Consider the following 23,384-nt stretch of genomic DNA (forward strand, 5'->3'; position numbering starts at 1 on the left):
CTTTTGCCATCACTGACCTCACATATTTGAAGCGACTTACTTTCTTCGAGTCTCAACCCATAATCTTTACACCTTCACTCACCCATAGAGGGGTGCCATCACCTTGGGGTGTGAGGAGCAATGCCCCTGTCTGTGGGGGTGACATTCCCCATGGGTGAGGGGCGTGGGGGTCCCAGAGATCCACTTAGAAATTGGAGAACCCTTTCAAAATGATGGTCCGATCTCAGAGGAGCTGGTTTGGCCAACGGGTTCAGCTCCCCAGTGATGGGAATAATTCTGAGCTCGATTCAACTAAATGGGAACAAAGTCCCAGAGCGAGCATATTTAGTCGCGTGTTTCACGACACTCGCAGCGTCGAGAAAAACATGGCTATTCAACGCGACTCGCGTTGTATAAAGGGCCTCAACGGGGAACGCGCTGCCGAGGCTGCACTTATCCCCATTCTGGACATTGGGGAGCTCCGCTCGTTGGAAGTCTTCAGTGTAGCAAGAGATTGAGACACCATTTTTAAATGGTATCCCGATCTCCAAGGCTTCCGAAGCAACCCCCACCCCTCCCAGCCTGAACACACTATGGGAGGGTTCTCACCCCCCCAAAACACACACAGGGCACCCCCGGCCTGATTGTGTGCGCACAAAAAGTGTCAGCTTGGCACTGCCAAATTGGCACCCTAGCAGTGCCCATGCCAGCTGGCGTTGCCACCTGCCAAGTGTCAGGCTGGCACTGCTATTATGCTCAGGTGGCACCAGCAGCACCAGGGCACCACCCTGCCCAAAGGGCATGTTGCTAAGGGCCTCCGATCCCCTGGGAGCCTGGTCCCCAATTTTGGGACCAGTGTTGACCCGCGCACTTGCCTGAGGTCTCTGAGGCGAAAGTGATGAATCCCAAAGCCTCAGATACCTCGGGAATCTGCACATTAGTGTGAGGCCAGCTGTCTCACACTAATATGCAAATTTACCAAAAAGTGATCCGACCAACAATGGGTGGGATTTATATTGCAATGTCCCATCAGATCGCGTTCGATCTTGCTAGGTGTTGCAAGCCGTGTAGATCCCAGGCTTCCATCAGCTATACAGTGCCGCGACGTACTGCTTTTCGGGCGCAGCGTGCCCATTGGATCACGCATTCTAAGTGTGGGCTTGACCAGGGAGAAACTCCCAAGGGCCCCAAAAAAGTGACTAAGTGTGGTTAGATAGCGGTGGGGAGCTTGCCGACAGAGCCATCGGGAAACCTCCTGAAAATATCAACACAAATGAAACTAAGGGTGCGACTTAACTAAATGGGAACAAAGTCCCATAGCGAGTGCGTTTGACCGCGTGTTTCTCAGCGTTCGCAGTGCAGAGAAATAAAATGCCATAAAACGGCACTCACTTAAGGTAGGGGGCCTCAGCGGGGAATGGCACACATAGCCCCGTTTTGTGCACAGAGGAGCTCCGCTTGCCGTAAATCCTCAGTGTAGCGAAAGATCGGCACAGCATTTTTAAATGGTGTCCTAATCTCTGGAGCCCCCAAAGCAAACCCCAACTTCCCCCAACGTACTATGGAAGGGTTCCTGCACCCCCCCACCCTCCCAACACCTGCGCAGAGCACCCCGGGCCCAATCACCACGACGTGAAAAAAGCCAGCTTGGCACCCTTGGCAGAGTCCCTGCCAGCTGGCATTGCCACCTGGGTACCTTGGTAGTGCCAGGCTGGCAACCAGGTGGCACTGTCCAGGTGTCAGGCAGACACTGCCAAAGTGCCAGTGCCAGGGTACTACCCTTCCCAAAGGACACGCCCTGGGGGCCTCCGATCCCCTGGGAGGCCCCCACGGATGGCGATCCGCCTGGTCCCGGTTTGTGGAGATCAATACTAAACGGCGCTCACCCGAGGTCTCCGAGGCGAAGGGGATAGATCCCAATGCCTCGGCTTCCTCAAGAATCTGCAGGTTAAAGTGACACTAGCTGTCTCGCTTCAGTGTGCATCTTTACTAAAAAGTGATACCGCCCACAATGTTGGCATTTACATTGCAACATCTCGCAAGATCGCGTTAGATCTCACGCGGCGTTGGGAACCGGGTTTCCCGGCTTCTTTGCCCATATAGCGCCGTGGCGAGCTGCCTTTCGGGCACAGCGTGGCTGACAAATTGCACCCTTTGGAAGCTTTACATTAACCCCCCCATATTGTGACTTTGGTCTACGGTTCTTCACCTGGTACTCTGGGGGCGATTCTCTAAAATGGAGACCAAGTGTTCGCGCCGTCATGAACGGCGTCGCGTTTCATGACTGCGTGAAACGGGCCCGGGTACGACCGATTCTGTCCCCCACAGGGGGCCAGCATGGCGCTGGAGCGGTTCACGCCGTTCCAGCCTCGCTTCCCAGTGCCAAATTGGCGGCGCGCATGCGCAATTTGGCTGCGCCAACCTGCGCGTGCGACTTCTTCAGCGCGCCGGCCCCGACTCAACATGGCGTCGGTGTTCAGGGGACGGCCACGCAACAAAGTGATTGGTGGGCCCCGATCGCGGGCCAGACCCATCGGAGGCCCCCCCCGGTGAAAGATTGCTTTTCCCCGCCCCGAACCTTGGTGCAGAGTTCCCGCCGGCAGCGACCAGGGGTGAGCGGCGCTGGCGGGACTCTGTCGTATCCGCACGGCCGCTTGGCCCATCCGGGCCGGAGAATCGGCGACCCCGGGGGTGAAGGGTTCATAAGTTCAGTCTGTCCGGCACACGGATTGTGCGCTGTGATCGCCGAAGCTCTGGTATCGCAGCTGGCCCGGGCGTCGAACTCAGCCATGCTGGCATCGGTAATGAAGTCGTCGGTGCGGGCACAGATGTGGACTCCGGGAGCGTGTCTTCTGTGGCTTCATTCCTGTGTGTCGGTGAAGGGGGAATGGTAGGCGGGAGGGGGCCCGGGTGCCATGTAGTGGCGGGGGCGCTGGTCAGCGCAGGTTGGGTGGGGTAAGGTGGGGTGGCGGTGGTAGTGGAACCTGCAGGTGCCAGGTCCCGGAGGGAGACCGTATCCTGTCGGCCGTCGGGGTGTTCAATGTATGCGTACTGCGGGTTGGAGTGTAGGAGCTGGACCCTCTCGACCAGGGGGTTGGACTTATGGCTCCTGACTTGTTTGCAGAGCAGGACGGGCCTCGGTGTCTTCAGCCAGGACGGAAGCGAGGCCCCGGAGGTGGATTTCCTGGGGAAACAAATAGGCGGTCATGAGGGGTCTCGTTTGTGGCCGTGCAAAGTAGGGACCTAATAGAGTGGATTGCGTCAGGGAGGACCTCCTGCCAGTGGGGAACTGGGAGATTCCAAGACCGTAGGGCCAGGAGGACGGTCTTCCAGACCGTCGCATTCTCCCTCTCCATCTGCCCGTTTCCCCTGGGGTTATAACTGGTAGTCATGCTCGAGGCGATGCCCTTACTGAGCAGGTACTGACGCAGTTTGTCGCTCATGAACGACGAGTCCCGGTCACTTTGAACATACGTGGGGAAACCAAACAGGGTGAAGACACTATGTAGGCCTTTAATGACGGTGGCCGCGGTCATGTCAGGGCAAGGGATTGCAAAGGGGAAGCGGGAGAACCCGTTGACGATGTTGAGGAAATATGTGTTGCGGTTGTTGGAGGGGAGGAGCCCTTTGAAATCGATACTGAGGGCCTCAAAGGGCCGGGATGCCTTCACCAGGCGGGCCTTATCCGGTCGATAGAAGTGCAGCTTACACTCAGCACAGATTTGGCAGTCCCTGGTCATGGCTCTGACCTCCTCAGTGGAGTAGGACAGGTTGCGGGCCTTGATATAGTGGAGAAGCCGGGTGACCCCCCCGGTGGCAGAGGTCATCGTGAATAGCACGTAGTCGGTCATCTTGCGCGCTGGCGCATGTGCCGCAGGACAGGGCATCTGGGGGCTCGTTGAGCTTCCCAGGACGATATACTATATCGTAATTATAGGTGGAGAGTTCGATCCTCCACGTCAAGATCTTATCATTCTTGATCTTGCCACGCAGCGTATTATCGAACATGAAGGCTACCGATCGTTAGTCGGTGATGAGGGTAAACCTCCTACCAGCGCCACACGGCTTCCACGATGGCTTGGGCTTCCTTTTCCACTGAGGAGTGTCGAATTTCGGAGGTGGTGAGGGTTCGTGAAAAAAATCGCTACTGGCCTGCCTGCCTGATTGAGGGAAGTGGCGAGGGCGACCTCTGATGCGTCGCTCTCCACCCGGAAGGGGACGGACCCGTCCACCGCGCGCATTGCGGCTTTGGCGATATCTGCCTTGATGCAGCTGATGGCCTGGCAGGCCTCAGCCGCCAGTGGGAAGATGGTTAGTGGGCGGGCTTTGTCCGCAAAGTTGGGGACCCACTGGGCGTAATATGAAAAGAACCCGAGGCACCTTTTCAGTGCCTTGGGGCAGGAGGGGGCGCATACGGTCGTGGTCGAGTCCTAGAACCCCGTTTTCCACGACGTAGCCGAGGATGGCTAGTCTGGTTGTGCGGAAAACGCATTTTTCCTTGTTGTGAGTGAGGTTAAGGGTTCGGGCGGTTTGGAGAAATCTCTGGAGGTCGGCATCGTGGTCCTGCCGATCATGGCTGCAGATGGTGATGTTGTCCAAGTACAGAAATGTGGCCCGCAGCCCGTACTGGTCCACCATTCGGTCCATCGTACTTTGGAAGACCGAGACCCTGTTCGTGACGCCAAAGGGGACCCGGTGGAAGTGGAAGAGGTGGCCGTCTGCCTCAAAAGCCATTTAGTGGCGGTCCCCCAGGCGGATTGGGAGCTGGTGGTATGCAGACTTCAGATCCACCATGGAGAACACCCGGTAGTGCGCGATCTGATTAACCATGTCTGCGATCCGGGGAAGAGGGTACGCATCGAGGTGTGTGTACCGGTTTATGGTTTGGCTATAATCTACAATCATCTGGTTCTTTTCCCGGTCCTGACAACCACCACCTGGGCTCTCCAGGGGCCATTGCTGGCCTCGATGATTCCCTCCCACAAGAGTCACTGCACCTCGGACCTGATAAAAGTCCTATCCTGGATGCTGTACCGCCTGCTTCTGGTGGCGACTGGTTTGCAGTCGGCGGTGAGATTTGCGAAGAGCGGGGGAGGGTCGACCTTCAGGGTCGCGAGGCTACATACGGTGAGTGGGGGTAGGGGCCCGCTGAACGTCAGGGTTAGGCTCCTGAGGTTACATTGGAAATCCAGTACCAATAGAAGAGGAGCGCAGAGGTCGGGGAGTACATATAATTTAAAATTGGCGTACTCGGCGCCCTGTATTGCGAGGGTTGCGGTAGTGCACCCCCGGACCTGCACCGAGTGCGACCCGGAGGCGAGGGAGATGGTTTGATGCGCCGGGAAGATTGGGAGCGAGCAGTGTCTTACCATGTCTGGATGAATGAAGCTCTCTGTGCTCCCAGAGTCGAAGAGGCAGGGCATTTCGTGTCCGTTTACCCGGACTGTCATCATAGAGCACCGGAGATGTTTGGGTCGCGACTGGTCAAGGGTGACCGCGCTGAGTTGCGGTTGGCCGGCGTGGTCGGAGGTGTTGGGTTGGTTCCAAGATGGCTGCCCCCATTGGTCGAATGTGTCAGGCGGCGTTGCAGATGGCGTTGCAGATGGCGGTCCCCATCGGTCGCACGTGTCGGGTGGTGAGGAAGATGGCATCCAAGATGGTGGCCCCCATGAATCGCACGTGGCACGCCGCGTGGGCGAGGATGGCCAGGATGGCGGCCCCCGTGAGTCGCACACGCTGTGCGGGCTGGAAGGTGGCTGCACCCACGGACAACACGAGGCCGATGACGCACCCGGGGGGGGGGGGCGGAGCCGGCAGACACGCTGCCACGGTGCGGGATCTGCGGGCCTGTGAGTCTCAGGGTCTTGCCTGCGATTTAGAATTTTTGGACCTGGCCAGGCAAACTTTAGCAAAATGTCCTTTTCTCCCGCAGTCGCTGCAGTTCACGTTCCGGGCCGGGCAACGCTGCCGGGGGTGTTGAGGCTGGCCGCAGAAATAACAGGGTAGCCCCCCAAGGTGGGTGGGCAGCCTCGTGGCACAGGCCTGGGGTATTCTTTGTCGGGGGTCCACGAGAGGGTCGCGTGATCGGACGGGAACGCGTTACGGCTTTGGAACGCTACTTCCAGAGAGGAGGCTAATTTTACCGTCTCTTCCAGGTCTAGGGCACCTTTTTCGAGTAGGCGCTGTCTCACGTAGTTGGACCTGACTCCAGCCACGTAGGTGTCCCAGATGGCAAGGTCCATATGTTGAGTGGCCGTAACGGCCTGGTAATTGCAGCTTCGTGCAAGGACTTTGAGGTCGCGTAGTTACTCTTCCAGCGATTCCCCCGGGGCGCTGGCGGCAAGTGGTGAGGGGATGCCACGTGTATACCTCGTTCACGGGCCTTACGTAGAGACGCTCTAGCATCGCGAGGTTCGTCTGCATAGGTGGAGGCTTCCTCGAGTTGAACCGAGATTTGATGGCGCACCCGTGCGTGGAGGAGACTCAGCTTCTGTTCGTCGGTGACGTAAGGCGAGGAGGAGGCGACGAGGTAGGCCTTGAAACAGTGGAGCCAGTGCGAAAAAATCTCTTTCGCCTACGCGGCCTGCGGATCGAGTTCCAGTCTGTCAGGTTTGAGGGCCGATTCCATAGTGGCATTGTAGTTGATTAAATTGATGCGACCATCAATTCGCACAAAACCAGGAGTAGAAGTAAACTGTGGCTTTAATCAACTAGAACAGTGCCTGCCTGCGACTGATCTGTTAGTGGGAGCCGCCTACAGGGCGACTGCTCTTTATACCTCCCCTCAAGGGGTGGAGCCGGGGCGGAGCCCACACAGGCCCGAACATGCTACATCATAGGTAATACCTTACAATGGTCCATAAGTGGAGCCCACATGGGCAACAGCGTAATACAGATATGCACATGGTGAATTGTTACAGTAATACATTCACCACAGCTACTCTATTTGACTGCTTGACTGTCCATTCCTCTATCTTTCCCCAATGCATTGCAAGTGTGCGCTCACACTTATCCATCCTATTGTCTGCTTCTCTTGCTGTTCGTTCGACCTTCTGATCGCTTGGTTGCACAGTTCACAGCCAACTTTTTCATATCGCTGTATGTTTCCACCCTCTGTTCACCTTGCTGTCATGTTGCTAGTATTTTCTGTTGTCCATCTGTTTATACTGCTGCCAACTATCCATGTCTGTTAGGAACAGAGAAAGGCTTGTAGACCAAGCATACCTGTTCCCTATCATAACGACCATCTAGAAAGAGAGGTCTTTTCGAAGGCTGCGTTATATTGGAGGAGGGATGAGGATTTCGAACATAATGTTACGATCCTGGACCAGACCCCAATTAATTGTTGCTCTAACTTCCAAAACAAAACAACTCTCTGGTCGGCATTTATTTGCAAGCAATGTGGACACCTCATCTGTAATTCTCCAGCTAAGTATGTTCAGCTGCTGTTTTATGAACTTACCTTTCTAGCCGTTATCCTCTTAAGCCAATGTGGTCCCAGCCTTTTAAGTGTGATAGTCTTTATCTGCTTTAGTTCCATTTATCTAATTTTCCACAGTTAAATTTTAATCTTCCCAGAACTAAATATTACCTCTAAAATATTACTACAAACCATGAACTAGGTATTTATAACATTAGATTCAAACAAAATACTTAATTGAAAGAAAAATGAAGTGGGAAACTATGCTGTAAAATTGTGAAGCACTTTGTATTGTTACACTATCATGAGAATTCCCTGGTGGCTTTTTTTCCTTCCTCAGCCAGGCGAGTCCCAATCATCACTTATTCTTCCTATTATCCTGATCTTTAGTTTTAAACTCTGTGAACATTCAACGTATACCACATTGATGAACAGGGCAATTGGGCAGGAATAATAGCTCACTGCTGGTTTTGTGAAACAGTGCAGCCATCCATATTTAGCTTGTGTGCTACAATGAGTATCTGACATGTAGCTTCCATAAGAACACAAGAAGTCAGAGCAGGAGTAGAACATGTGGCCCGTCGAGCCTGCTCCGACATGCAATACGACTGTGGCAGATCTTGGGCTTCGACTCCACTTTCCCCTGCCCATTCCCCATATCTCCCGATTCCCCGACCCAGGGCGTGATTGTCCGTCCTGCCGCATCCGTTTTCTGGTGCGGCTCGCCCGAACCGGCAGTGGGACAATGGGCTTTCGCAATGTGGGCACGCCCACGCCATCGGGAAATCCGCAGGCGTGAGTGCGCTGCCGGTGAGACGGAGTATCCCGCCGATGGACAATCCAGCCCCAAAAATCTGTCTTTCCCAGCTTTAAATGTACTTAGCGATGGAGAATCCACAACCCTTAGGGGCAGAGGATTCCAACGATTCATGACCCTTTGAATGAAGTAATTCTGAAGTAATTCTGAGACTGAGTCATAGATAGAAGCTTCAGGGACATAGTTACTCTGAAGAATAAAGAAAAATGGGTGACGGTGAGAGGGGCTGGGAGGAAGTAGTCAGTACAGGGATCCCCTGTGGTAGCTCCCCTTAGTAACAAGTATACCGCTTTGGATACTGTTGGGGGAGGGAGGACTTACCAGGGGTAAGCCATGGGGTGCAGGTCTCTGGCACAGAGTCTGTCCTTGTTGCTCAGAAGGGAAGGGGGGAGAGGAGTAGAGCATTAGTCATTGGAGACACCATAGTTAGGGGGATAGATAGGAGATTCTGTGTGAACGTGAGAGACTCGTGGTTGGTGTGTTGCCTCCCAGGTGCCAGGGTGCGTGATGTCTCGGATCCGTGTTTTCGGGATCCTTAAGGGGGAGGGGGAGCAGCCCCAAGTCATGGTCCACATAGGTACCAACGACATAGGTAGGAAAAGGTATAGGGATATAAGGCAGGAATTCAGGGAGCTAGGGTGGAAACTTAGATCTAGGACAAACAGAGTTATTATCTCTGGGTTGTTACCCGTGCCACGTGATAGCGAGACGAGGAATAGGGAGAGAGAGGAGTTGAACAAGTGGCTACAGGGATGGTGCAGGAGGGAGGGTTTCAGATTTCTGGATAACTGGGGCTCATTCTGGGGTCAGTGGGACCTCTACAAACAGGACGGTCTACACCTGGACCAGAGGGGTACCAATATCCTGGGGTGGAAATTTGCTAATGCTCTTCGGGAGGGTTTAAACTAGCTCAGCAGGGGCTTGGGAACCTGAATTGTAGCTCCAGTATACAGGAGGTTGAGAGTAGTAAGGTCATGAGTAAGGTTTCAAAGTTGCAGGAGTGTACCGGCAGGCAGGAAGGTGGTTTAAAGTGTGTCTTCTTCAATGCCACAAGCATCCGGAATAAGGTGGGTGAACTTGCGGCATGGGTTGGTACCTGGGACTTCGATGTTGTGGCCATTTCGGAGACATGGATAGAGCAGGGACAGGAATGGTTGTTGCAGGTGCCGGGGTTTAGATATTTCAGTAAGCTCAGGGAAGGTGGTAAAAGAGGGGGAGGGGTGGCATTGTTAGTCAAGGACAGTATTACGGTGGCAGAAAGGACGTTTGATGAGGACTCGTCTACTGAGGTAGTATGGGCTGAGGTTAGAAACAGGAAAGGAGAGGTCACCCTGTTAGGGGGTTTCTATAGGCCTCTGAAAAGTTCCAGAGATGTAGAGGAAAGGATTGCAAAGATGATTCTGGATAGGAGTGAAAGCAACAGGGTAGTTGTTATAGGGGACTTTAACTTTCCAAATATTGACTGGAAATGCTATAGTTCGAGTACTTTAGATGGGTCCGTTTTTGTCCAATGTGTGCAGGAGGGTTTCCTGACACAGTATGTAGACAGGCCAACGAGAGGCGAGGCCATATTGGATTTGGTACTGGGTAATGAACCAGGACAGGTGTTAGATTTGGAGGTAGGTGAGCACTTTGGTGATAGTGACCACAATTCGATTACGTTTACTTTAGTGATGGAAAGGGATAGGTATATCCCGCAGGGCAAGTTATATCTGGGGGAAAGGCAATTATGATGCGATGAGGCAAGACTTAGGATGCATCGGATGGAGAGGAAAACTGCAGGAGATGGGCACAATGGAAATGTGGAGCTTGTTCAAGGAACAGCTACTGTGTGTCCTTGATAAGTATGTACCTGTCAGGCAGGGAGGAAGTGGTCGAGCAAGGGAACCGTGGTTTACTAAGGCAGTCGAAACACTTGTCAAGAGGAAGAAGGAGGCTTATGTAAAGATGAGCCATGAAGGTTCAGTTAGGGCGCTCGAGAGTTACAAGTTAGCTAGGAAGGCCCTAAAGAGAGAGCTAAGAAGAGCCAGGAGGGGACATGAGAAGTCTTTGGCAGGTAGGATCAAGGATAACCCTAAAGCTTTCTATCGATATGTCAGGAATAAAAGAATGACTAGGGTAAGAGTAGGGCCAGTCAAGGACAGTAGTGGGAAGTTGTGCTTGAAATCCGAGGAGATAGGAGAGGTGCTAAATGAATATTTTTCATCAGTATTCACACAGGAAAAAGACAATGTTGTCGAGGAGAATACTGAGATTCAGGCTACTAGACTAGAAGGGCTGGAGGTTCATAAGGAGGAGGTGTTAACAATTCTGGAAAGGGTGAAAATAGATAAGTCCCCTGGGCCGGATGGGATTTATCCTAGGATTCTCTGGGAAGCTAGGGAGGAGATTGCTAAGCCTTTGGCTTTGATCTTTAAGTCATTTTTGTCTACAGGAATAGTGCCAGAAGACTGGAGGATAGCAAATGTTGTCCCCTTGTTCAAGAAGGGGAGTAGAGACAACACCGGTAACTATAGACCAGTGAGCCTTACTTCTGTTGTGGGCAAAACCTTGGAAAGGTTTTATAAGAGATAGGGTGTATAATCATCTGGAAAGGAATAATTTGATTAGACATAGTCAACACGGTTTAGTGAAGGGTAGCTCGTGCCTCACAAACCTTATTGAGTTCTTTGAGAAGGTGACCAAACAGGTGGATGAGGGTAAAGCAGTTGATGTGGTGTATATGGATTTCAGTAAAGCGTTTGATAAGGTTCCCCACGGTAGGCTACTGCAGAAAATACGGAAGCATGGGATTCAGGGAGATTTAGCAGTTTGGATCAGAAATTGGCTAGCTGGAAGAAGACAAAGGGTGGTGGTTGATGGGAAGTGTTCAGACTGGAGTCCAGTTACTAGTGGTGTACCACAAGGATCTGTTTTGGGGCCACTGCTGTTTGTCATTTTATCAATGACCTGGAGGAGGGCGTAGAAGGATGGGTGAGTAAATTTGCAGATGACACTAAAGTCGGTGGAGTTGTGGACAGTGCGGAAGGATGTTACAAGTTACAGAGGGACATAGATAAGCTGCAGCGCTGGGCTGAGAGGTGGCAAATGGAGTTTAATGCAGAAAAGTGTGAGGTGATTCATTTTGGAAGGAATAACAGGAAGACAGAGTACTGGGCTAATGGTAAAATTCTTGGCAGTGCGGATGAGCAGAGAGATCTCGATGCCCATGTACATAGATCCCTGAAAGTTGCCACTCAGGTTGAGAGAGTTGTTAAGAAGGCGTGCGGTGGGTTAGCTTTTATTGGTAGAGGGATTGAGTTTCGGAGCCATGAGGTCATGTTGCAGCTGTACAAAACTCTGGTGCGGCCGCATTTGGAGTATTGCGTGCAATTCTGGTCGCCGCATTGTAGGACGGATGTGGAAGCATTGGAAAGGATGCAGAGGAGATTTACCAGAACGTTGCCTGGTATGGAGGGACGATCTTATGAGGAAAGGCTGAGGGACTTGAGGCTGTTTTCGTTAGAGAGAAGAAGGTTAAGAGGAGACTTAATTGAGGCATACAAGATGATCAGAGGATTGGATAGGGTGGACAGTGAGAGCCTTTTTCCTCGGATGGTGATGTCTAGCACGAGGGGACATAGCTTTAAATTGAGGGGAGATAGATATAAGACAGATGTCAGAGGTAGGTTCTTTACTCAGAGAGTAGTAAGGGCGTGGAATGCCCTGCCTGCAACAGTAGTGGACTCGCCAACACTAAGGGCATTCAAATGGTCATTGGATAGACATATGGACGATAAGGCAATAGTGTAGATGGGCTTTAGAGTGGTTTCACAGGTCGGCGCAACATCGAGGACCGAAGGGCCTGTACTGCGCTGTAATGTTCTATGTTCTACGAGACTGTGCTCTTCGTTTTACTGTCAAGTGAACCTCTCTGTTGACTGAAAGTGCTGAATAATATGCAGATGTTTAATCAATAAGCACCTTCATGCAATGTTCAAAGGGAAGTGTTCTAGCTAGAAATAGAGAGATTTTAAACTACTGTAAATTATCCGCCATCTTGAATATTGTGCCCAGCTTGTCAGCATTGCCCACCTTTTTACATCTCTTTAACGTGCAACTCGTTAGATAATTATCTCTGCAATCATGGACTCTGCCATGTATATATAAGGCATTGAGAAAAATATATTACCTGATCTACCAGCTGATTGTACAGATCATGGCAGTTGTCAAAAATATACTTGTAGGTTGAGTCCAAGCAAGCTTTGACACAGTCTTTCACCACAGAACTTGCTCTCGGTGGGCTCTGTAGTTCTTGAACCTGAAATCATCAATATTCAACGAGTCATCAATTTTGCAATCTGAGGCATTAAAAGCAACAATTCTTTATCCAGCTGAGGAATATTATGATTAGAAAGGAAATTTCAAGATGAGGGAGTGGGTTTAGGTAGGGTGCTCTTTCAGACAGTCAGTACAGACTTCATGGGCCGAATAGCCTCCTCCTGCACTGTTGCGATTCTGTTGGGTGAGGCACGAGGCAGCACTCCGTATCCAAGAACCTTACCCCAGCCTACTGTCAGCATTTTCTGAAGGGGAGAAAATAAATTTGACCAGGAGACTGGAAATATATCTCTATTGCTAAGTGGTACAGCTAAAGGGTTTTAGAATTCAGACTCCAATTTTATTTCTAACATTTAGCACTAATGCAGTAGGAATCAAATCATTATTCTTTATGTGCTTTCCATTGCGGCCCTATAACTCTTGTGATATTCCTGAGAAATCCGCGGATGGCTCCAGGTCTGATTGGACCTTCCTGATCACCAGGCGCACTTACTTGGCTAGAGAGGGCAAAATTCACTTTAGCTCCTAGCACTGATCATCAATCATCTATCACTACTAGAAGTGAATGAGTATTTGTGTATGCTGACGAAGGGAAGAAAAAGTATTAGCTGCTGGAATGAACAACCTTCTGATTTACCAAGCTCAAACATGAATAATGATCACTTGGGTGGCATGGTGGCACAGTGGTTAGCACTGCTGCCTCACAGCAGCAAGGATCCAGGTTCAATTCGGGACTTGGGTGGCTGTCTATGTGGAGTTTGCACATTCTTACTGTGTCTGCATGGGTTTCCTCTGGGTGCTCCGGTTTCCTCCCACAGTCCAAAGATGTACAGGCTAGGTGGACTGGTCATGCTAAAATGCCCCTTGGTGTCCAAAGGTGTGAAGGTTAGGTGGGGTTACGGGGATATGGTGGGGGAGTGAGCTTAGGTAGGGTGCTCTTTCAAAGGGTTGGTACAGACTCCAAGGCTTAATGTCCTCCTTCTGCTCTGCAGGGATTCTATGGGTGAGGTACAAGTCAGAACTCAGTATCCAAGAACTGTACCCCAGCCTACTGTCAGCATTTTCTGAAGGGGAGAACAGAAATTTGACCAGCAGAAAGAAAAACACTGGAAACAACTGATTCAGTGTTCGTAAGCTATACAGGAACACAGCTGAACTAAAAAGGAAAGGATTGAGAGATATGCTTTGAAACAATATAAATGAACTGCAGAGTCTTTTCTCATCTTGAACTTTCGTTTCTAATCAATTCTCTGGACATGTTTGCTAATAGAACCATGAATAATACATTCCAAAAATCCACCGCTCTGAGGCAAAACCACTTTCATTCTTTAAGTAAAGGCTTCTCCTCAGACCATGAATATTATGTTAACAAATCATGTGGCAAAGTTTTCATTGAAAATTATTTTGTGGAAGGATGTATGGCATTGTGACATGTTGAGAAAGCCATTCCTTCACTCTTATTATACAGTGATCCATCTGACTCACTTCACTTCTTTCCAATAAGGTAATATTAGGGTGCCACGGTAACACAGGGGTTAGCACTGTTGCTTCACAGCGTCAGGGACCCAGGTTCAATTCCCAGCTTGGGTCACTGTCTGCGCGGAGTCTGCATGTTCTCCCCGTGTCTGCGTGGGTTTCCTCAGGATGCTCAGGTTGCCTCCCACAAGACCTGAACAGGGGCCGTAGTGTGGCGACCAGGGCATTTTTGCAGTAAGTTCATTGCAGTGTTAATGTAAGTTTACTTGTGACACCAATGAAGATTATTCTTATTAACTAGGATGAAGATTCCCTGAAGATTAGGAGTTAGGGAGTAGGAAACCTGGGAGTTCAGGGAGATTAGAGAATGGCATAAACTGGTGGTGCAGATGGTGGCAGTCAGTGTACTGTACTTTAAATGCAGGGTTTAGAGGAGTACATCAAGGAAAATTGCACTTGGGCTTATTATGATCAAAAACCAGACCCCAACAGTGGCTAGGATACTGGACCTAAACCCTAATATTTTAGTTCAGTTTGTAATAATGTGCGGAAAGAATACTTCGCTCCAGGAGCGATTGCATGAATAAATAGGGATTTGGTATTTTAAAACAAAACTTTATTATTAACGCAATCTCTTTAACATCACACGCAAAAATAGCTTACAATTACCACATAAACAATACTACTCACTGCAGCAAATACAATACCCTAAATTACTATCTCAAGTCCCAATTAAACACCAAGAAAGAAAAACATACAGCTCTTACTCCATCCTTCGTCCCAATGATAGAGTATTACTTGCTTTTCAGAACAGATTTGGCTCCTGTTAGAACCCCAGCAGTCTCTAGCTGGGTGTCTTCAAGAAGCTGTTTCAACTGGTTTGCCAGTTTCTCCCTTGTCCTCAGACAAGACTGCACTGCTTAAATACGATAATTTTAAAAAACGATTCTACTGTGAGAGACCATAGACCATAGAGTGCGGAAGGAGGCCATTCGGCCCATCGAGTCTGCAACGACCCACTTAAGCCCTCACTTCCACCATATCCCCATAACTCAATAATCCCTCTTAACCTTTTGGTCATTAAGGGCAATTTATCATGGCCCATCCACCTAACCTGCACGCCTTTGGATGGTGGGAAGAAACCAGACCACCCGGAGGAAACCCACGCAAACATGGGGAGAACGTGCAGACTCAGCACAGACAGTGACTCAGCGGGCAATTGAACCTAGGACCCTGGTGCTGTGAAGCCACAGTGCTATCCACTTGTGCTACCGTGCTGCCCGAGCAAAAGACCTTTGGCAGGATACTGTGATCCTGAGGCTAAGTGTCGACGCCGTCGGAAACGCCGTCGAGAAACGCGACGGCGTCAACGCGGCCTCAGGATCAGCAATTCTGGCCCCTAGAGGGCCACACGACACTGGAGCGGTTCATGCCGCTCCAGCTGCTGATCCCGGCGTGAACTGAGCGCCGCGGGATCCGCGCATACGCAGTGGGGCCGGCGCCAACGCACACATGTGCAGTGGCACCGGCGCCAACACGCGCATGCGCAGTGGCTTCCTTCAACACGCCGGCCCCGACGCAACATGGCGCAGGACTACAGGGGCCGGCGCGGAAGAAAGGAGGCCGCCAGCCAGAGAGGCCGGCCCACCGATCGGTGGGCCCCGATTGCGGGCCAGGTCACATCGGAGGCCCCCCCCCCCCCCGGGGTCGGAGCCCCCCTCCCTCCCCCCACACAGTCCACCAACCGGCCCTTCCACGCCGAGTTCCTGCCGGCTGAGAGCAGGTGTGGACGGCGCCGGCGGGACTCAGCATTTTTATGACGGCCGCTCGGCCCATCCGGGGCCGAGAATTGGCGGGCCGGCCACATAGAGTGGCCTGCGACCGGCACCGCGCCAACGCCAATGGTGTAAATTCTCCGCTCTGCGGAGAATTGCGTGCTGGCGTCGGGGCGGCGTGGCACGATCCGCGACAATTGCAGGGTTCTCCGGCCCAGCCCCGGGCTGAGAGAATCCCGCCCCTTAACTTGTGGTCTAAAGGGTAACCAGATCAGAACTCAACTAAAAATCTTTCTCAAAATATCTGAATACCTTAGTTCCACCCAGCAAATGACATCATCTCCCCCAACTGAAAACAAATGAACTCCCCAGGCTGGAAACACATTAACTACCTGGGGACTTCCACTAGTCAATCAACGGTGCATTAGCCTAAGTTTTTTAATTGCACCTTTGGCTACTAAAATCATTCTGGTCTTGCAACAAGCTTCTTTTAGAAATATGACTACTTCAGTCAAACACACTCTAACCCAGGTGTTTACTCCTTAAATTGCCAAATGTTTATTATCCAATATATCTAAAATCTTGCATTCGTCACAGGATATAGAAGAAACAAGTTCAATGGGCTGAAAGGCCTTTTCCTGCTCCATAGAAAACAGGAACTGCTCCATAGGGCATAATTAGGGAAGCTAATAGAATGGGCAGCACGGTAGGACAAGTGAGTAGCACTGTGGCTTCACATCGCGAGGGTCCCAAGTTCGATTCCCCGCTGGGTCACTGTCTGTGCAGAGTCTGCACGTTCTCCCTGTGTCTGCGTGTGTTCCCTCCGGGTGTTTCGGTTTCCTCCCACAGTCCAAAGACGTGCAGGTTAAGTGGATTGGCCATGATAAATTGTTCTTAGTGACCAAAAAGGTTATTGGGTTACGGGGATAGGGTGGAAGTGAGGGCTTAAGTGGGTTGGTGCAGACTCAATGGGCCGAATGGCCTCCTTCTGCACTGTATGCTCTACGTTATCATTTATTGCACGGTGAATTGAATACAAATGTAGAGAGATTATGTTTCAGTTATACAGCTCAAATTGGGAGTGAGCCCACATCTGGAATACTGTGTACCGTATTGGTCATCTTATTTAAGATGTGGAGATGCCGGTGTTGGACTGGCGTGAGAACAGTAAGAAGCCTTACAACACCAGGTTAAAGCCCAACAGGTTTGTTTCAAACACAAGCTTTCGGAGCACTGCTCCTCCCTCAGGTGAATGAAGAGGTATGTTCCAGAAACATACATATAGACAAAGTCAAAGATGCAAGTCAATTCTTTAAACTACCCAGCCTTCAGAACAGCGACCACGACACCACACAACCCTGCCATGGCAATCTCTGCAAGACGTGCCAGATCATCGACATGGGTACCACCATTACACGTGAGAACACCACCCACCAGGTACGTGGTACATACTCGTGCGACTCAGCCAACATTGACTATCTCATACGCTGCAGGAAAGGATGTCCCGAAGTGTGGTACATTGGCGAGACCATGCAGACGCTGCGACAACGGATGAACGGACATTGTGCGACAATCGCCAGGCAGGAATGTTCCCTTCCAGTCGGGGAACACTTCAGCAGTCAAGGGCATTCAGCCCCTGATCTCCGAGTAAGCATTCTCCAAGGCGGCCTTCAGGACGCGCGACAACGCAAAATCGACGAGCAGAAACTTATAGCCAAGTTCCGCACACATGTGTACGGCCTCAACCAGGCCCTTGGATTCATGTCGCATTACATTCATCCCCCACCATCTGGCCTGGGCTTGCATAATCCTACCAACTGGCCTGGCTTGAGACAATTCACATCTCTTTAACCTGGGGTTACCCCCATCTCTGGATCTGTAAACACTTAATTACCTGCAAATGCTCGCATTCAAAGCATTGTCTTGCATCTTTGACTTTGTCTGTATATATATATATGTTTCTGGAATCCACCTCTTCATTCACCTGAGGAAGGAGCAATGCTCCGAAAGCTAGTGTTTGAAACAAACCTGTTGGACTTTAACCTGGTGTTGTAAGATATCTTATTTAAGGAAAGATGTAAATGCATTGCAAGCAATTCAGAGAAGGTTTACCAGATTAATACCTGGAAAGGGTATTTTGTCTTATGAGGAAAGGTTGGACAATCTCGGCCTGTAAGTTAAGAAGAGTAAGAGGCGGCTTGATTGAAACACATAAAATCCTGAGGGGTCTTGACAGGGTGGATGTGAAGCGAATGTTTCCTGTGGGAGTACCTAGGTTACTGTTTAAAAATAAGGGGGCGCCCATTTAAAACAGAGATGGTGCAACATCTAATCTCTCCAAGGGTCGGGAGCCTTTGGAATTCTCTTCCTGAAAAGATTGTGGAAGCAGAGTCTTTGAACATTTTTAAGGCGGATAGACTTACTTGGCACTCCTTTCTATTTCTACCAGGGCCTCCAAACTTGGCTGTCCTAGAAATGCACAGCACAGTGTCCCTCGGATCATAGTCCAATTGGGGCGACACAAAACACACCTTTTTACAGAACCACCTGTTTTATAGTAAGTTTAAATGTCGAGTCTGAATGGATGAGTGGATTGGTGATTGGGTAAGGGGTTAGGTGGGAAGAAGTAGGTAGGTGATTTGAGTAGGTGGGTGAGGTGAGTGAGTGGGTGAGATGGGTAAGTGATAAAGGTGCGTGAGTGAGTTAGGTGGGTGAGTGAGTTCGGTAGGTGTGTGGGTAGCTGGGTAAGTTGGTTAGGTGGGTGAGAGGGTAAGTGGGCTGGTGAGTGGGTTAGGTGGTGGAGTAGGTTAGGTGCTGGAGTAGATTAGGTGTAGATTAGGTGGGTGAGTGGGTAGGGGCTAGGTGGAAGGAAGTAGATGAGTGATTTAGCTAAGTGGGTGAGGTGGGTAGGTGATAAAGTTGGATGAGTGAGTTAGTTAGGTGGTGGAGTGGATTAAGTGGTGGACTGGTTAGGTGGGTATGGGCAGATGGCTGAGATGGGTATGTGGATGAGGTGGGTAGGTAGTCAAGGTGGGGTAGGTGGGAATGGTGGGTGAAGTGGATGGTCAGATCGGGGATATCAGCTCAAATTGGGAATGAACATAGAACATACAGTGCAGAAGGAGGCCATTCGGCCCATCTAGTCTGCACCGACCCACTTAAGCCCTCACTTCCATCCTATCCCCGTAACCCAATAACCCATCCTAATCTTTTTGGTCACTAAGGGCAATTTTATCATGGCCAATCCACCTAATCTGCACGTCTTTGGACTGTGGGAGGAAACCGGAGTACCGGGAGGAAACCCACGCAGACACGGGGAGAACGTGCAGACTCTGCACAGACAGTGACCCAGCACAGAATCGAACCTGGGACCCTGGCGCTGTGCAGCCTCAGTGCTATCCACTTGTTCTGGTGGGTAGTTGGGGGATTCAGGGGCTTTGAGACAGGTGGTCGGGCAGAGTAGTCAGGAGGATAGTCTGCAGACCAGCAGGTAGTCCGGAGGATAGTCAGTGGGGGTGGGTAGTCAGTGCAAGTAATTGGGGAGTCAGTCCTGGAATGAAGCAGCAGTTAATGAGATTTTAATCTGTCAAACATTTCCTGGGTGACTATCCAATTGGGTACTGTGGAACTGTCCCAAGTCTCCAACTGGAACTCAGAGTCGGAGACATTTTAGAGGGTCCAGGCTGCTAGGGAATTATCAATTGGAAGTTGAAACTTCCCGGATAATTCCCTCAAAAGGTCAGCAAGTCAGGGCATCCGCAGGGTCCTGGCGTGCATCTCAGTCGTACGTGCGGTCTCCAAAGATCTGGAGGCTGGAAGATTTGGCTCACTGTCAGTGGTAGGGCAGTCAGCCTCAATGAAACAGCCATTTTGTGACAAACAAGTCTGGAATCCCCTGGGAGAGATTTTTCACGTGCCCCTGCGGCGGCGTGTTTAATGGCAGCGGAGACGGCCCGCTGTTAGCCGGCGGCGGAATCTTCTGGTCCTGCTGCTGTCAACGGGGTTTCCGCTATGTACGCGCGGACACCGCCCCCACCCACGTCGGACCGGATGATCCCGCTGGCGAGAAGTCCCAGAAAATTCTAGCCCCTGTAATTTTGAACTACACTCACAAAAAAGCTCAGTTAAATCAAAACTGCTCAGTAATAGAATTAAGACAAGTGTTCCTTTTGAAAACAGATGTTGGATCATATCGGCAGACTGGCAAGAGAGATAACTATATCATAGCACAGTGCAGTACATTAGATTCTACATAAATCTGGCACTGCAGTCAGCTAAGTCACCAGGGAAACAATCAGTAAACGAAACTCCACATCACATGGAGTAAAACATAAAAAATAATTTTTGCACAATACATTTGTCATGAAAGGTAATGAGCAAAGTTGTCTTTTGCTAAAAATAAATTAACTGCACTCCCCATCATGGTTCACTAAGTAAAACAACATCCTACCTTCATCCGGAAAAAGGTAATGCTGGTCAAAAGATCCACAGTTGACTTCAGGTCTTGCAATCTTTCTGGATTACCAGCTGGGAAATTATCCTGGGAAAAATAACACAGTTACACGATGAACACAGGAAATGTTGGCATTGCTCAGCAGGTACGTCAGCATCTGTGAAGAAAGAAACTGAGTGAATGTGTCAGGTCAATGCTCTTTCGCCCAATGAGCCACCGAGAACAAAACAAGGTTCATAAAAAAGAGAAATAAAGTCAGTCGTTTCATCGCGATCAAGAACAGATGTGAAAATTACCTGCTGGATTACTGCACCGGAGTGTCAATCTCGACATTTGTGCTGAAGTCCTAGAGTGGAACTTGAATCCACATCTTCTGACTCAGAGGCAAGAGTGCTACCGACTGAGTCATGGATGATAACACCCGGTATCTGCTTCCTGAGACCAAATACCCAGAGGGAATACTTCAACAATTCAGTTCAGGCTTGCTGCTGGACCTGTCAACTATGCTCCTCGTCAGTCTATTACTTGGCTGTCAATGACCATCCGGAAATATGGATTTTTAATTTCAACACATCAATCCAATTAATTTACGTCGAGTTCAACCAGTTTCATAGAATCACCAAACTTTGCATCGTAGATTGAGGCCATTCAGCCCATTCTGTCTTTGCCAGCTTTTGCAAAGAGCTAACTAATTAGTCGCACATCTCTGCTCTTTTCGGATAGCTCCACAAAGATTTCCATTGCAAGCATGTATCCAATTCACTTTTGAAAGTTTCTACTAAATCAGCCTCCACCACCTTTTCATTCATTGCATTCCAGACCCGTAACAACATACTGCGTGAAAAAACGGCTCATCGCCCCTCTGCTAATTATATTAAAACCATGTCCTCTGGTTAGTTATTATCCGAGCCAGAAGAAAAGAGTTCTTTATTTACTCATATCAAAACCCTGCATCGATCTTAATCTCTATTAAATTTCCCTTTAATCTTCTCTGCTCATCCATAGGCCTTTCCACCACAGACTTACTGGGGGGTTGATGCACTGCAGTATAGCCACTTGTGAATGCTACCGAGGTCCACACCAGCCGCCGAGAGAGCCATAGTTGCCGCTGGTACAAGGTCTCAGTCACTTTCTGCTCTCTTTGCCTTTGCCTGTAAACCCTCAGGATAGTGTCTCCTTCTCCTTTGTGCCCTTTGTCCCTCTTCTCTGCCCTCCAGGTACCCGGTTCCCTGCCCTATCTGCACAGCCTGATGTTCCTCAACTCCATTGGCCTCATTTTCTGAGTGTGCAATGCCTATTTGGAGAAAGGAATTCTAGTTCTGCCTTAATAAGCTTTGTTTCACACTTATTTCCTTCCTTCACAGAGTATCAGCCTGCACACCAAAATCCATAACACTGATAGTGGAATAATCCATGTTGACTTCACAATCCCAAATATGGATGGAACCATCTATTGGGGACCAGGCACAACTGCACCTCTGGGCGGGAGGGTGGAGGGGGGTGGTCTCTGGGGCCATGAAAGATCCCTTAGTGATCAGGCTCTGGGCAGGGTGGCAGCCTGGCACACCTGCTGCCACCCAGGCACTGCCAGCCTGGCACCTGCCCAAGTGGCACTTCTAGGCCGGCATGGGCACAGCCAGGCTGCCAGTGTCGAGATGAGTAGGTGCCAGATTGCTCATTCCATGGGTCGGGCCCGGGGGACGATACCCATAAGAGGTCGGGTGAGGCAGTAGGTGTGTGTGTGTGGGGGGGGGGGGGGGGGGGACTCCAGAAGAGGCAAGTTGGTTGCAGTTCAGAGGCTGCGGTGGGACCCCTGAGCGGGTCGAAAGATCGGGGCTGCCTTTAGAAATGGCGCACTGAACCGTGAATCGTCAATGATGTAAGTGCGGCCTCGATGGTGCGCTCCTTGCTGAGGCCAAAAAAAATGGCAAGTGCCGTTGAATAGCAGGGTCTTTCTCGGCGCTGCAGCACCGCTCAACGTGGCCGAAACCAGATTCTCTGTTTTCCTCTGGTTGAATCACACCCAGTATCTTTTTCCTGAAATGAGCTTCAGACTAGAATTTTTCCTGTATCGAAGGAAGGACACCATGAGAATTTTTAAAGTCAACAAGAATTCTTCTTTTGCTTATCATTCAACTATCCTGTCTTTCTGAGCTTCCAGAAGCAGTTAAGAAAGATTGTGTCCACATAGACCCTTTGAAACTGATTCTGGTAGGTTTATAGATCAGTGTTTAAATAAAAATTCATGGCATCAACCTCAGAGAAGTTGGTCTGATTAAGTTTTGGAAAATCTACCACCTGCAATGCTGGTGCTGAATCTCCTCCAGCTGTGTAACTACTCGCTCCCTCGTAACCTAGAACTGAAGTTTTCATTAAACTCAAAAGGTTCAAGTATTTGTTCCTTCGTCGTCATAAGAAAGTTTGGACGGGAGAACTCCGGCATGGGAAAGAAATCTGAATAGAAGGAGAACTCAATTAGCTGTGTCAGAACATATCACCCAGCATTTCATATTGTCTATACATACCCTGTATTTAGAGAGGTCAATCCTCAGAGAGTTGTGCAACTGATCTAGTAGCTTTATAAATTTTTCTCTCTGTAAAACAAACAAAATCAAAAGCAAATTTTGTACGTCTTTCGGAAACATTCCGGAGCTATCCAACTTTGAATTCTTCAACAATAAATATTTAATATAAAATGATCATATATTATGGATGACTGTACTGCCTTCTCACTACTGCCACTTTCTTGGCTGTATTATATTTACATAGAAAATAGAAGCAGGAGGCCATTCAGCCCTTCGAACCTGCTCTGCCATTCATTATGATCATAGCTGATCATCAAGTTCAATACCCTGAACCCGCCTTCCCCCTATATCCCTTGATCCCTTTATGTGCTGTATCTAATTCCTTCTTGAAATTTAATTGATGTTATCAGAGAATCATAGAATTTACAGCGCAGAAGGAGGCCATTCGGCCCACAGAGTCTGCACCGGCTCTTGGAAAGAGCACCCTACCCAAGGTCAACACCCCCACCGTATCCTTGTAACCCAGTAACCCCACCCAACCATTTTGGACACTAAGGGCAATTTAGCATGGCCAATCCACCTAACCTGCATACCTTTAGACTGTGGGAGGAAACCGGAG

At 49.9% G+C, this 23,384-nt stretch overlaps 1 protein-coding gene across 7 annotated transcripts in view; it reads right to left on the reverse strand.

Moving 5' to 3' along the window:
* LOC140387540 (protein unc-13 homolog C-like) overlaps positions 1-23,384 on the reverse strand; it is a 972,441-nt gene that overhangs the window by 281,419 nt on the left and 667,638 nt on the right. For all 7 annotated transcript variants that reach the window (XM_072470780.1, XM_072470778.1, XM_072470777.1 and 4 more), the window contains 3 exons: positions 22,766-22,834; positions 20,238-20,327; positions 12,388-12,516 (listed from right to left, as the gene is read on the reverse strand). In XM_072470780.1, the coding sequence (XP_072326881.1) occupies positions 12,388-12,516; positions 20,238-20,327; positions 22,766-22,834 (288 nt within the window). The remainder of the gene's footprint in view (positions 1-12,387; positions 12,517-20,237; positions 20,328-22,765; positions 22,835-23,384) is intronic.

This window comes from Scyliorhinus torazame, chromosome 12, assembly GCF_047496885.1.
Source record: "Scyliorhinus torazame isolate Kashiwa2021f chromosome 12, sScyTor2.1, whole genome shotgun sequence".
Lineage (NCBI taxonomy): Eukaryota > Metazoa > Chordata > Chondrichthyes > Carcharhiniformes > Scyliorhinidae > Scyliorhinus > Scyliorhinus torazame.